This window comes from Petaurus breviceps, unplaced genomic scaffold (assembly GCF_028583685.1).
Source record: "Petaurus breviceps papuanus isolate PSGF00001 unplaced genomic scaffold, PetGlider_PUasm1.0 37, whole genome shotgun sequence".
Lineage (NCBI taxonomy): Eukaryota > Metazoa > Chordata > Mammalia > Diprotodontia > Petauridae > Petaurus > Petaurus breviceps.
In genome coordinates, this window is record NW_027186296.1 from 69,609,630 (window position 1) to 69,624,545 (window position 14,916).

General features: G+C 38.4%; 1 protein-coding gene across 1 annotated transcript in view; it reads left to right on the forward strand.

Moving 5' to 3' along the window:
• The window catches only part of ARNT2 (aryl hydrocarbon receptor nuclear translocator 2), a 222,267-nt gene that overhangs the window by 178,852 nt on the left and 28,499 nt on the right, over positions 1-14,916 (forward strand). The window contains exons 13-14 of the mRNA XM_069098683.1: positions 11,665-11,737; positions 12,554-12,677. Coding sequence (XP_068954784.1) covers positions 11,665-11,737; positions 12,554-12,677 — 197 coding nt within the window. The remainder of the gene's footprint in view (positions 1-11,664; positions 11,738-12,553; positions 12,678-14,916) is intronic.

The following is a 14,916-nucleotide window of genomic DNA, read 5'->3' on the forward strand; positions in this document are numbered from 1 at the left end:
AGAAAGAAAGAAAGAAAGAAAGAAAGAAAGAAAGAAAGAAAGAAAGATAAATGTATTTATTGTTTACTGTGTGCCAAGTGCTGTGATAAGAATTAGGGATATAATTTTAAAAGTGAGAGTCCTTGTCCTCAAAAAGCTTGCATTCCAGGGAGGCCAGGTGGCACAGTGAGTAAGGGTGCCAGCCCCAGCATCAGGAGACCTAGGATTGGTTCCGTCCTAAGATACTTGGCACCCACACAAAATAACTGGGCATGTAACCTTGAGCAAGTTACTTAACCCCAATTGCTTATAAAAAAAAATCTTGCATTCTAATAAGAAGGAGACACCACATGTAAGAGAGTGATAGTGAGGGAGAAGTGTTTTGGCTTGGAAAGTCACTGAGAGATGGTAAGTGGAGCCATTGGGGGAGTGATTGACATGCCTTTCCAGTACAACAGTAAACCCCAAGGATGTGGTAGACAAAATACCAAGAAGATGGCTAGGGTGTAAGCTGAGGCATTACTAGGTCCTTCTAGAATAGTGGGCCTTATGAGACACTTGCCAGTCAAGACAGTGTGGGAGTTTCAGAGCTGAAAGGGTTAAAGCCCCTCCCCGTCCCCTGGTCCAGAGGGTTCAGTAACAGCATAGATGAGAAAAAGATGGCCAGAGTTTGAAAGTTATTGGTTTCACTGGATATCACTCTGGTGCCTCCACAGTTTTCAAAGATCTTCATACATAATCCTGGGCTTTTGTATCAGCTGCAAGATGTTCACCTCCTCTCCTTATCTTCCTTCTGCCTGATTTTAAAGAAAATTAGAGGACTAGGGATTGAAGGCTAACTCTGCTATTTATTCACTGTGTGACCTTGGAAATTCATCTCACTGGCTCTCAGTTTCTTCATCTTTAAAATCTTAAGATGATCCCCCAAGTCCTTTTCAGCTTTAAAGGATATCATCTCTTTTTAAACCATTTAAAAATTCCCCATGTTGTATATGTTTGATTTAGGTGATCCTGGAATCTTATTGGAAGTCAGTAAGTTATGAATTCTAAATAAATTACTAATTAAATTTTATTAAACACTACTTAATCTAATCCTGATTCTCTATTAAGCCTTGCGTAAAACACTTTAAATTCACACTGAACTTTTCTGGCATTTTGAGTTTATTGAGATCTGTCCATGGTTCTGAGACCACTAGTCATCTTGGCATCAAAATTCTTTGTATTTCCTCTCATTGAAGTGATGGCTTTGTTATTCACTCTGTTTCCTTTGGGCTTCTTGATTCAGTCCTTGGAATTGTCCACAGCTCATTCCTGATTTCAGTAGATGTTTTTAAAAATCCATTAGTTTCTTTTGTAGCTGAGCCATTCCAGGAATGACCTTAGATTGCAATAGCTCTCTGTAGTCTTATATCATTTTTATTCTGCAGGCAGAACAAGAAATTGGTCCTGGCCACATATCATCTATATTTGGCAGCATAACTTCTAATTATTACTATTCTTTTTTCCAGATGAGAGTTATTTTTCTATCAGCTTTCAATTCTATGATCTGTATACATGCACTAATATCAAGTCTGCAATTCACTCTTAAGAGACTTTGTTGAGCATTTGCTATGGGAATGGGAATCTGAAGATCTTCCCTGCCCCTTGGCCCTTTGATAGGCTTAAGTGACTGAGAACCTTCCCTGATTTGAAAATATACTCTGCCCCCTAATAGACTGAATGTAGTCACATGGAGCCTGTGGCAGGAGGCTTGTTTTTTTCAGGAATGCCCACACCTTGTTACTTTGTGATTGGACAGTGGGTCAAGAGGGTTTTGACATTCTCTGAGCCAGGAGAAGGCTATATATATACCCTGATGTGAGGTTTTGCTTTGGGGGCCCACTTTGAGTACAGTTGTGTGATTTGACCAGATGAGACTCTGGGTAGCCATTAAGCCCCTCGGCTTTGAAAACCCAGATGTTGGTGCTTCCCTCTCTGGTAACTGACGAGGTATGGATGTAATGGTCAGACAGCTGGAAGCCTGTCTGCTGATCTGTTTCTCTGTCTCTATTTTTTTTTTTGTCTGCTTGTAACCTCTGTATTCTCTGAAGTTCAGGGTGCTGATCTTTTCCCCCTGAACTAGGTAAATGACATATGTTTGATTAACACAAGATTGTTAACCCATTTTGAGTTGCTTTCTTTTAGAAAAACAGATCTAGGAACCTGTGTTAGTAGTCATCCTGGGGATGCTAGGGTGCTTGCTGCTACAAATTTTTTTCTTTTGGGTTAGCTCAATGGCTGCCCAGAGTCTTATCTGGTCTAATCACACAATTCTTCTGTGCTGGTGGCACAGTGAATCAAGCATTGGACCTAGAGTCATGATGACCTGAGTTTAAATCAAGCCATAGACACTTACTAGTTGTATGACCCTGGGCAAGTCACTTAAACTCTGTTTGCACCTGTAAAATGCTAAAATAATAATAATAATGATTGCACGGACCTAGCAGGGTTGTTGTGAGAATAAAATGAGATAATCTTTGTAAAAACAGTCAGCACAGTGCCTGACACATAGTCGATGTTATATGAATGTTTGTCCCCCACCCCCCTCCACATTTCCATTCTTTTGCTACCTCTTCTGTTATCCAACTCCAGCGTTCTAGGGTTCCAGCAATACCATCAGTGGGTGCCAGTGATATAACATTTCTTTTAGCCTCTAGAGTCTAATTCTTTTCTTTCTAACAAACTCTCTTCTCTAGGTTGTTTTTTTTTCTTCATCCTTTGAAGTTAGTGCTTTTGCTGTTCCTAACTTCAAGACAATGCTTAAATTTATTCATTAAACACTAATGCTTCTTGATCTCTCATTCCTGTGGAATAAATGTGTGTCAGGTGAATGTTAAAGAATATTGATTTCCTTTAAAACTCCTGGGATAGAGAAGATAGGTTGATAGGTTGGCAAGGAGAAAATACACGTGTGTATGCATGCACACACATGTGTGCATTTGGGGTTGGGGGGTTAGGGATAAATGTTTGGCACTTGTGACCAGGAGTGATTAGTTAATGTAAAATACCAGAGAGCCTGGTTCAGTCTCTTTATTCTACAATTCTTTTGCATCTGCCACCAGTAAGTCCTTCCATATTAGCTATGCATGGTTTCTCTTGCTTAGGAATGTACAGGCATTCCATGGTTTATTTTTTTTATAACATTGCAAAAAAAAAGTTTAAGGAGCCTCCTACAGTGCTCTTCCCAGCATGAGGAAACCTCCCAGAACAGTGCCTTATGTCCCATGACCACTCAACAAAAGAAGTGCAAACAAATGGACTCCAGGCCCAGGAAACTGGTGTCCTGACTGTGGTGAGAGTCAATTTCTTGCAGTTCAACAATGCAGTTCAGCTGGAGAGGTGGAGGACCTTGTTTCCCTCAGTGTCAACCCCACATAGAACCAGAGCCAACAACAAAGTTCAAATTGTTGGATGGAAGACAATTTCTGAGCTCTGTGAGATTTAAGTTGTTTTAATTCCCTTAGTTGTCCTAGAGGCATACAAGAAGCACTCATTGTATAATGTAGGCTCACTTTGAGCTAGCAAAATACTTTTAAAATTAAATGTTTTCTCCTTGTATAACTGGTTAAAATTAAGGAAAGCTGGTGGAGAGTTTAAAAAATAAATAATAATGGCAATCACAAGCAGATTCCATAAGCAGGCTTTTTACTGATACTTTGAATAGGGAATATCCCTGAGTAAATGAATGAATGAATCAATGCAAAAGCATTACTAAGAGCTTAGTTTGTGCCAAGCACTGTGCTGAGTGCCCAAAACACAAACAAAAGTAGAGAGAGTTTCTGCTACCCCCCAAGAGTTTAAATGATAATAGGAGTAGAGAATACACAGGGCAGGGCAGTGACCAGGGAGGGATTTTTGGTTTAGAAAATTAGGGGGATAATTAGCAGAACTATATGAAAGTAGACTCACATGGAACCATATGGAAGTAGACTTACACATACTTTCCAGTAAAGATTCCAATACTGATTTGATTATGGTTCCAGAACTAGAAAAAGGGGGACCATGGGAGAGAATAAGGCCTCTGGCCAGAAGATGTCTGAGGGCTAAAATGAACCATGGCAAGAGGAGCCAGTCTAGTTATAGTGGATTCAGGAGGCACTCACTAATGCCACTTGCTTTCTATTGCTGGAGCCCAAGTGCTAGAGTTTCTGGTCTTAAGGGTTAAGTCCTCCAGAGTATGGTCTTAAAGTTATAAATAGGATACTTTTAAGGAAGTCTTCTGCTTTCTCTGACTCGAAGACTGGGTATTATAAAGCTTCATAAAGTAACTCTCCATGGTTTCATGGAATCACAGAATGTTAGAGATGGTTGGATCTTCAAGATCTCTTAATGTAATCCTTTAAGTTTACAGAGTAAAGGCCAAGGGTGGAAAGTAACTTAGCCAAAGTCATATAGCCAATGAGTGGCACATTTGGGACAAAAACCTTCATCTCCTGACTTCATATCCAGTGTTCTTTTCACTATATCAAGCTACTGGGAATAAGTGGAGAATTTGTTTCTCTAAGCCCACAGAAATCATAGAGTTGTTTCCTATGTATAGTTGTAAAGGCTATATTGATGTGCCTATGGAATTGGAATATGGAATATCATGCTATCCTGTATAGGGAAAATGCATGCCAATCCAAAATTAGGCTTTATTAGAATATATTTAAGCTAAAAAAAATATTCAGTATGTATTCTAGTCTTGCATATGACATTAATCTAGACTATATTCTTGGAAAGTTGAATTTGTAAAAGTCTTTTTTGAGGTGGGAGAAGATTAAGGTACTAAAATATGAAAAAAGGATTATATATTATTCGGCAAAGTTCTGTATTACATGGAATGGATAGAAAGTGCTGTCTTTTCACTTTACTAGGATTTAACTACATTTCATTCAGATTATAAAAGGAACAGGAAGACCGCAAAAGGTTTGGTTTGCAATGCACCCAAAAACTTGGCATATGATATATCCTTTAGTGGAAAATTCAACAATAAAAACCTTATTTATGCTATTTCAGCACATCTCTGCTGCTGTTTTCTTGCTCTAGAAATTTGATATGTTCTAAATATGGCCTTGACGTTTTCCCAAGTAGGACATTGGAAGGGATTTGATTTCTTATGGACTTGCTTATTTTTTAAATGGGTTAAGGAGAAGGAGTAAGTGGAGAGGGCAGTGTTATACAAAGAACTGTAATTATCTAATTGATAGTCAAACCCTGAAAGCTGAGTATATAAATACAAAAGTGAGACAATCTTTGCCCTCAAATAGCTCACATTCTAGTAGAAGAGATACCACATATAGGAGAGTGATACCAAGAAGTGTTTGGTTTTGGAAAGGTACAGGTTTGATAAATGGGGCCATAGAAAAGTTACATGGCATGCCATTTCCAGGGCAAATGGTACCCTTCTGGGTCCTTGAGAAATAGCAGGACAGATGTTAAGAAGATGACTTGGGCCAGAGAGGTATACTATCATATATTTTTATTTAAAAACAGCATGTTCTGATGGAAAATGCTATCCACATCCAGAGAAAGAACTATGGAGTCTCAATGCAGATTGAAGCATACTGTTTTCTCTTTTTTTGTTGTTTTTTTCTTTCTTGTGGTTTTTCCCTTTTGTTCTTATTCTTCTTTCATAACATAACTAATGTGGAAATATTATTAATATGATTGTACGTGTATAGCCTATATTACATTACATGTCATCTGGGGGAAAGGGAAAAATTTAGAACTCAAAATCTTATAAAAGTGTATGTTGAAAACTAAAAATAACTAAATATATAAATTTAAATATAAAAAAAGAAAAATAAAATAAGAACAGCCTGTTCTGTTTTTTTTTTCTAAAATGAGTAGAATTTTAAAAGGGACAGCTCCTTCAAAAATGACTGCTGACAAGGTCTATATCAGAGGTCAGAAAACAAAACTACAAAAGTTAGCAAAGAAACAATTACATGTTCATTTCAGGCTTTCTGATCAAAGGGAGAGTTAAGTGTCTTACTTGGAAACTGATTTCAATGAAGTCTCCTTTTCTTTTTGGAAGAAAACCTCCATAGAAATTCACACCGTAGAAAAATGGTGTGGTAGAATATGGAAAGATTGGGGCGGCTAGGTGGTGCAGTGAATAGAGCACTGGCCTTGGAGCCAGGAGGACCTGAACTCAAGTCCAGCCTCAGACACTTAACACAAAACTAGTTGTGTGACCCCAATAAGCCCTATTGAGATTGCTACTGTAGTGAAGGTGATCCCCTGTGCTACACGCTACATTACGGTACCCTCTATATGCACCATCCCCCCCACTTGTCACTTTACCCCAATTGCCCTACCTTCTCTCCAAAAACCAAAAAAAGAATATGGAAAGAGCCTTGATCTACAGATATGATCTGATTTCAAGGCCCAACCCCAACTCTTAGTATCTAGATAGAGAAGTCACGAGATCTCTTTCAGCCTCAGTTTTCTCTTTTGCAGATGGAGGTGATAATGTGGCACATATCTCACAGGGTCATTATGAGGAGTATGCTTGCCTAGGCCATGAATTTACCTCATTTGTGAGTTTGACGTGAGTTTAGTTTATATCAAAGATCTGTGGTTTATTAGTGGAGCTATTCTGTGGCTGAACCTAAAAGGATTTGTTCTGTGAAGTTTGGATTTACCGTGTTTCCCCGATAATAAGACGCTTAAAAAAAACCAGAGGGCTTATTTTAATGAACATTGACAGCAATTTTAATAAACAGGTAAATGTGAACAAAAAAATGTACCTTTATTCAATAAGCAAATCACTGGGGAAGAACAGGATGACGCGCTCACTGCTGCAGCTCTGATTGGATGCAGCTCGGAGCGCGGCGTGCATTGGGGGGGGGGACGGTGCATACAGAGGGTACTGTAATGTAGCGTGTAGCACAGGGGATCACCTTCACTACAGTAGCAATCTCAATAGGGCTTATTTTCGGGGGAGGGCTTATTTTAGAGGAATCTTACACAGTAAGGGGAGGGCTTATTTTCGGGATAGGTCTTATTATCGGGGAAACACGGTAGTAGAAGAGCTGCACTTGAGGACCTAGAGGACAGCATGTGGCCATGAGGCCACAGGTTCTGGCTAAATGTGAGTTATTATTGTTGTTATTTTTATTATCATCAGCCCTTAATGCATATATGTATGGTGGGCACTGCTGCTGATAAAAAGTCTTAAAAGTTCTTTACCCCTGCACTAGACAATTTTTTTTTTTCAGTTACCTCCATTTATAAGCCTCCACTGTGGCACAATGGATAGAACACTGGGCCTGGAATCAAGAAAACCTGAGTAGGAAACAAGCCTCACATATGTACCATCTGTGTGTGTGACCCTGGTCAAGTCACTTGATCTCTGTCTGCCTCTCTCTGCCTTAGTTTCCTCACCTGTAAAATGGGGATAATAATAGCACCTCTCAAAGGGTTGTGAGGATAAAGTGAGATGATATTTGCAAAGCTTTAAAGCACTTCAAGAATACTACTTATTATTATTAGCAGGTTGTCATTGGTCAGTCATTTCAATCATGTCTCGTTCTTCATGACCCCTTTTGGAGTTTTCTTGGCAGAGATCCTAGAGTGGTTTGCTATTTCCTTCTCCAGCTCATTTTACAGATGAAGAAACTGAGGCAAACAGGGTTAAGTGGCTTGCCCAGGGTCTCACAGCTAGTAAGTCTTTGAGGTCAGATTTGAACTCAAGATGAGTCTTCCTGACTCCAGGCCTAGCATTCTATTCGCTGCCACCACCTAGCTACCCCATTAGCAGGTTAGGAAGATGATAAAAGCAGCAGGACCTAACCGGGCTCACTGTTTTTGACTATTTGGGTCAGAGAGCAGAACAATTCAACAGGAGAATAGTAACCTCATCTAGAAAGCTTTCTTGGGCATGATGTTGACATTTGTCAGTTTCTCTTTTTGCTTCTAGGATCAGAAAAGGAGATTAGGCAGTACTAAATATTTAGAGAATCCTTTTGGCGTCCTGCCTTGATGGGAGATGGATCACATCTCTCTTCTAGAGACAGGCTAGTTGTAAACCATATTCCAGTAACCTAAGTAATGATCCCCTATCTCTAGCCTTGTCTCTAGTAACCTTACACCATTCATTCTTAACCTTTTTGTGTGTAACACACCCCTTTAGCTTAGGAATCTCTTCTCAGAAGAATATCTTTACATGTATAAAATAAAAATGCATAGGATTAAATAGGAAACCAATTATATAAAAATACAGTTAGCAAAATATTTTTAAAACAGATTTATAGACACCCAGGTTAAGGACTCCTGATTTACTCCTTATCCTGATGATAAGAGAAATTGCTGGTTGCCTCATCTTGAATTTAATTTAGATTTAAGAAGGGGATTGAATTTCAGAGCCTTCCAAGGGTATGTCTTCCTTTTAGCTTCCTTCTTAACTCTTAGCTTTTACTGATTAGGAGACTTGAACATTGAAAGATTAGATAAATTAAACATAATTATTTTTCTTATCAGGTGTCTTCTTTCATATAAGGACTAAATGAGAGGTGTCACACTCATACCCTGCAGGAACTAGATTCAAATGCATTTGGGAGATATTTAAGAAAACAAATAAAAAAGCGACATACATTAATGTTAATTTGTTCTTTCCTAAGTCAATATATATACCTCAGGGATCATTTTCTATTTGAGTTTGATAGGACTGGACTAGGTAATAAGAGATATGATGCTGCTGCCCTATTCTAATAGTTCTTCTGAGCCTTTTGGGTCTATTCTCAAGAGGTAACTTTAACTTGAAGTCTAGGTACATTTGCAGGAACTACCTTTAAGGATGGGAGCTGTCAGCCTCTCCTAGAAAGCAGTCTGTTAAGTCAAGAAAGTTATCGTGAAATGAAAGGTCTATTTAGAAAACCTGAGGAATTTATTGTTAAATTTTTCACAACTAACTCTTGAAAAAGACCTCTATGCAAGACACATTTTTAAGTTTAATCTGTGTTATTAATATTTTCTTAAGGCTAGACCAGCAACAAAATGATAAATCAAGTCTTGATTTGTAGTGTTTACTGTTTCCTGAGGTGTAAATATTAACACTGAAAATCTAACTCTGGAGCTGATTCCAGCACACTCCTGAAGTGACTTGGGGCAACAGAGAAGGGAGCTGGGAGCAGGGGGCAGAAATGATATCTATTATCCTGTGCCTGGGACAGAGTCAACTGGCTGTCTTATCCCCATTACAGTTGTTGCTTCCTGTTCCCCATAAATTAAAAGATAGATAGATAGATAGATAGATAGATAGATAGATAGATAGATAGATAGATAGATAGATAGACAGACAGACAGATAGATAGATAGATAATGGATGGATGGATAGATAGATAGATACATGTTTTGATAGATTTACTATCTCATTGTCATGAGGTACTCATTTCATTGATTAAGATTACAGCCCATCTATGCTTTCACATTTTGTACAATTCTTGTATATGCCCTTGCTTAGCTTCTCCATGGAAGAACTACCCACTGCACTGGAGACCTTCCTCTGGGTCTTTTAATATTTTGTGGATTTCAGTGCAATCTTAAGATTATCTCTTATATTTCACTTTTTTGCTGAATTTAATCCACATTCCTCCTTTTCTAGGAATCTGTCATGAATGATATCATCTATACTACTTCGTATGTACTAGTTATACTTAGTAATATGCTACACAGCCTTCTTAGACCACCACTACTTTGCAATAAAAAGGTCACTGGAGACCAAACCATAACAAGTATTTAAGCTAAAAGGTCTAGATGCTAAGGGCTACCTTACAACTTGAAACTTATGACAGTTATCTTGAAGATCATATAGGGTAAGATTCTTCAAAAAGCTGAATGTTAAGATAGATTTTATTTCAGAGCCTTGTAGGCTCTAAAAGTCATAAGCAGAGGGTCCTTAGGCTCTTACCACTCAGCTCTTGTTTTAGACAATAAAACATAATATTTTGTAAGTAGGAGGGTGTTGTTGGGTCATTTCAGTTGTGTCTGACTCTTTGTGACTCCATGTGGGGTTTTCTTGGCACAGATATTGTAATGGTTTGCCACTGCCTTCTCTAGGTTATTTTACAGATGAGGAAACGGAGGCAAACAGGGTTAAGTGACTTGCCCAGGGTTGTGTACCTAGTAAATGTCTGAGGTCAGATCTGAACTCAGGAAGAGGAGTCTTTCTGACATCAGGCCTGGTGCTCTATTCCCCTATGCCATGTATCTGCCCAAGATAGTGGCTAGAGGTGATAATAAAATTTTTAAAACCACATAGTATAACATTGCTGGAAAATAAATGATATAGACAATAAACGACATAGAATTCTTGAGGAAGGAGTGGTCATTGTATATCTGGGAAGATCTGAGTGATACTGAGCTGCAGATACTGAAAGAGGAGTAAGATTTCTTTTGGCTAAAAGGATGATCAGATATGATTTTGGGAAAATATGAAATACAGTGCTAGGATGAAATGGTTTTTTTTAATGCTATCTGATTCTTTAACTTAGTGAGAGCATAAAATTAGCATAATTATACTTCAGTAATTCAAAAGATCAATAATTAATCAGTGTGGCTACTCCTTCCCTTAACAATATAGATTGTACAACTTCCACGCTTTAATATATCGTCTCTGTCAGTTTGTATAGTCCAAAAATTCATCATTTGAGTTCTGACCTTCTGGTGATAGCAATTATTTTATATTCATTCATTAGAAAAGGGATTGGATCAGGGGCAGCTAAGTGGTGCAATGAATAAAGCACCAGCCCTGGAGTCAGGAAGACCTGAATTCAAATTTGGCCTTAGACATTTAACACTTTAACTAGCCATGTGACTTTGGGTAAGTCACTTAACACCAATTGCCCCTCCAAAAAGCAAAACAAAAACAAAGAAAAGGGGTTGGATTGATTGAAAAGGATTAGTTTTCACCAAACTTGCCAGTGAGCTGCTAATCTCTATAAGATTCCAAGTGACTTGATCTGTAAAAAAAAAAAAAAAAAGGATAAGAAAAGGCTAATAAAAATGGTATATTCTAAGTTCCAATATGAGCCTGTGATTTGAAGACCATTGCCATGTTCCCCTTCCTTACTATTCTAAAAAGAAGTATGGCTCAGTGGATAGAACACTGGATTTGAAGTCAGAGAACCTTCATTTGAATCCTAGCCCTGCCATTATTAGCTGTATGTCTTGATACAAGTTACTTAGTCTTACTGAATCTGTTTCTTTCTCTGTGAAATGTGGGAGTTGGGATTAGGAGACTTCTAAGGTCTCAGGATCTAAATCTATGATTCTATGATTTTAGTCCTTTAAAAAAAGATTCTAAATGTAGTTTTATGGAAAATCTCAATGTAGTTTTATGGGAAAGGAAGGCATAATTCAGAATGCATACCTTTAAGAAATGTTTCATTGCAGGAGAGTGATTCTTGTCTTTGTTTATCTTTGTTGGGAAGAAACAAAAAAGTTCAAAGTTTTCAGGATATCTCTCCTTTGAGTTCCTGGAAGAAAAATAAAATCTTATCATGTTGAAGAACAGAGAAAGTTGTAGTCAATTTCTAAATGCACCTTTTCTAATAATAATAATAGCCTCTATCATTTATATATTTAAAGCTGACAAAGCACTGTGCATATATTATCTTATTTCATATTTTTCATAACTCTTATTTCTCTCCATATTTATAGACAACTCCAGCAACAGCAGGCTGAACTTGAAGTACACCAGAGAGATGGATTGTCTTCATATGACTTATCTCAGGTGAATTTTGATACAGCTCTTTATTGAATCTTTAAAGCAGCAATGGAACACCTCCAAGCTTATGTCAGAATCGTTCGTATGCTTAATTTTTATCTTTCCTAAGAGGTGATATTGCTTTGGCCACCCTTATTGGGCCAGAGAATGGCTTTCTGCTGGATTAGAACAGATGAAGAGGTGGGAACAGTAGTAAATCACCTCTCTTGTATTTCCAATAATAAAGGTTAACAACCAATTGCTTAATTTGAAGTCCAAGCAAAGTGCTACAAAACAATTTTCTAACTTTCCCACATTAGAACCTACTTAACTCCTCATTTGTACCACTTTATCTCTCCTGTCTTCCCTTTTTTTCCACATGTCTCTCCCTAATCATATATTTCTTTTTCCTCTTCTCCATCTAGCTCTTTCCTTTCTCTCTCCTCTAGCACCATCTACACTTTGTAACTGACCACACACAACATGGAACTGAAGTGTCTCTTTTGAGTATTTATTGTATTTATGACTTTGTGTTCCCACTTCATAATTTTAAAAGTAAATAAATTGAGCATTTGGTCTTTCTGTCCTTAAGGGGGAAAATCATACATGAAGTTGTTTTTTTTAAACCATTGTTGCCCTTATTTGACTGTGAGTTTTCCTTGGATCAGTAGCACTCAGAAAAATAAAATGTTCCTGACTATTGTTTAAAGAATAAAACAATACCACTGTCCAGATAGAAGGAGAAATCTAAGGACAAAGAATTGACAATCAGTAGTCACTACGGAGAGATTGTCTGCATCAAGTTGTTGGAATATTGTTATTTTTTTTCTTATATTTTAATAGGTGCCCGTCCCAAATATACCAGCTAATGTTCACGAGGCTGGAAAGCCAGTAGAAAAGGCAGACACAATCTTTTCCCAAGAAAGAGATCCTCGGTTTGCAGAGATGTTTGCAGGAATAACTGCATGTAAGTGACCTTTAGAATTCTTTTTTTATGTATTTATTTTATTTTTTAAACAATAACTGTTAGAACAGAGCTATCACTAGTGATTCAGAATTCTGGTCCTAGAAAGCACAAGATGTGACTCTAAAGTTCATTCTCGACTTAAAAAGTAATGATCAGATGGCCATAACTTTTCATTAGGAAGGGGGGGGGGGGGGGGGGGGAACATAATGGATGGAGAATTTTAATCTCCCACAATTGATACTTTTTGTTTTGGCTGCCTGGGCAGATAAGCAAATTACCAAGGTTTTCAGAAGCTGGCCGGACTCATGGCTTTGCTGGATACCCTGCAAACTACAGGAAGGTGGGGTTGGGGGGATTAAATCGATTAGAATCTTCCCTGGATTTTCTCAAGTCATTGAGAAACAATGAGAACACACATTGAGGTGTGAGCAGTTGTCCTGATAGGATCAGCTGTAGAGCAAAGATTCACTATAGCTTGACAGCTCCAGGGATGATTTTAAGGAAACTCCCAGGCAAAAATCTTCAAGTTTTATGGATGTCAGCAAGACCTGATCAGGGATGGGGGAGAAAGGCATCCTTCTGCTTCATCGCTGGAGTTCTTGTGTGACAACAACAAAATTGCTACTGCCTTTTTGCCAATTTAGTTTTCCAAAGATGATGCATGCCACATTTCCTTTTTTTTTTTTTTGGGGGGGGGGGGAAGAAAAAATGTAAAAGATGGTTTTATATGTTGTGGTTATTTGAGGAATTTGGGGGTCTTTTTTTTAGTGGGGGGATACTTTTTCTTGCTCCCTTTTGACACCAAAAATCTCTCTTCCCCTCTCCCCCCCATCTCTTTTGGCTTTTCTTTTTTTTTTAATAAACTGCTAAGTAGCTTGGAATGAAGGAAGAGATTCCCCATAGTGTCTTCCAGCAGGGGGCAGTGTTCCGGTTTATGAGACATCCATACAACTTGACCTTTCCTTAACTGCCTGATCCCAATCACTTCTGTTCTGTTTATTTGCTTGAAGGATTGAATGTTCTGGGACTTCTCCTGTTGTGAGACAGGAACCCAAGCAGGGCAACTCAACTCCCACCCCAGGCTCCGGAGCCTGAAACGACGGGAGCCCAGGCAGGGTGGTTCAGTTCTCTCCCCAGGCCCTGGAGCTTGAACCCAGGACAGTGCTGCTTTAGAGGGGCTTCCAGAAATTCTGACGCTGGAAGAGAATGGGTGGGGTCTCAGAGCCCAGCACGCTCTCAGTTCAGCTGGAGGACAAACCCCAGATTCTGATGAATGCCAGTGTTTTTACATTCTACCCCAGGACAAACTACAATTTCTAATGCTGGTGCTGAGGGAACAGCTCATGAAACCTGATCAGGTGTTCTTGTTTAAGAATAAGAAGTAGGGGCAGCGAGGGAGCGCAGCGAGTAAGAGCACCGGCTCCAGTGTTGGGATGACCTGGAGATCGAATCCTGGGCTCAGACACTTAGCACCCACCCAGAAACACCTGGCTGTGTAACCTTGAGCAAGTTACTTAACCCCACTTGCTTTAAAAAAAAGAATAAGAAGTTTTCCCAGAAGACCTGTGATAAAATGTCAAAAATAAGAGGGAAGCTTTGAGTGTATATAGCTTTGGTACTTCTGACCTTAAAACTTTTTTTTCTTGAAGTTTTTCTTTTAATTATTATTGGAAAAAAATTAGAGGGAAAAAACTGGGTTTCAGTAAAGGCTAAAATCTTATTTCAGATCATAGGATTTAGAGCATGAAGTGACCTTTGAGATTATCAGCCTCAAATCTACCACCCATCTGTTTTACAGATTGGAAAATTAATGGTCAAAGAGAATCAAATTGCCCAAGGTTACATAAGTAGTAAACAAAAGATCCAGGACTCAATTATAGGTCCTCTGATTCCAAATCTAGTGCTACATCTGAAAGCCAGCATCATTTACAGGAAAGACTCAAAAAATGCTTAACATTTCAGTATACACAGAAATATACCACATTACCACACACATGGTCCAGTTGAAAGAGTAGGAGTCCATGGGCCGACATTTAGTACTTAGTTACTGATGAGACTTTAGACAAGTTCTAATAATGGTGGTAGTTGTAGTCATACTCATAATAGTAATAATAATGAGATAACATTTATAAAGTGCCTGGAACATACTAGGTGCTATAAAAATGTCACATGGTAGTAGTAGTAGTAGTGGTAGTAGTAGTAGTAGTAGTAGTAGTAGTAGTAGTAGTAGTAGTAGTAG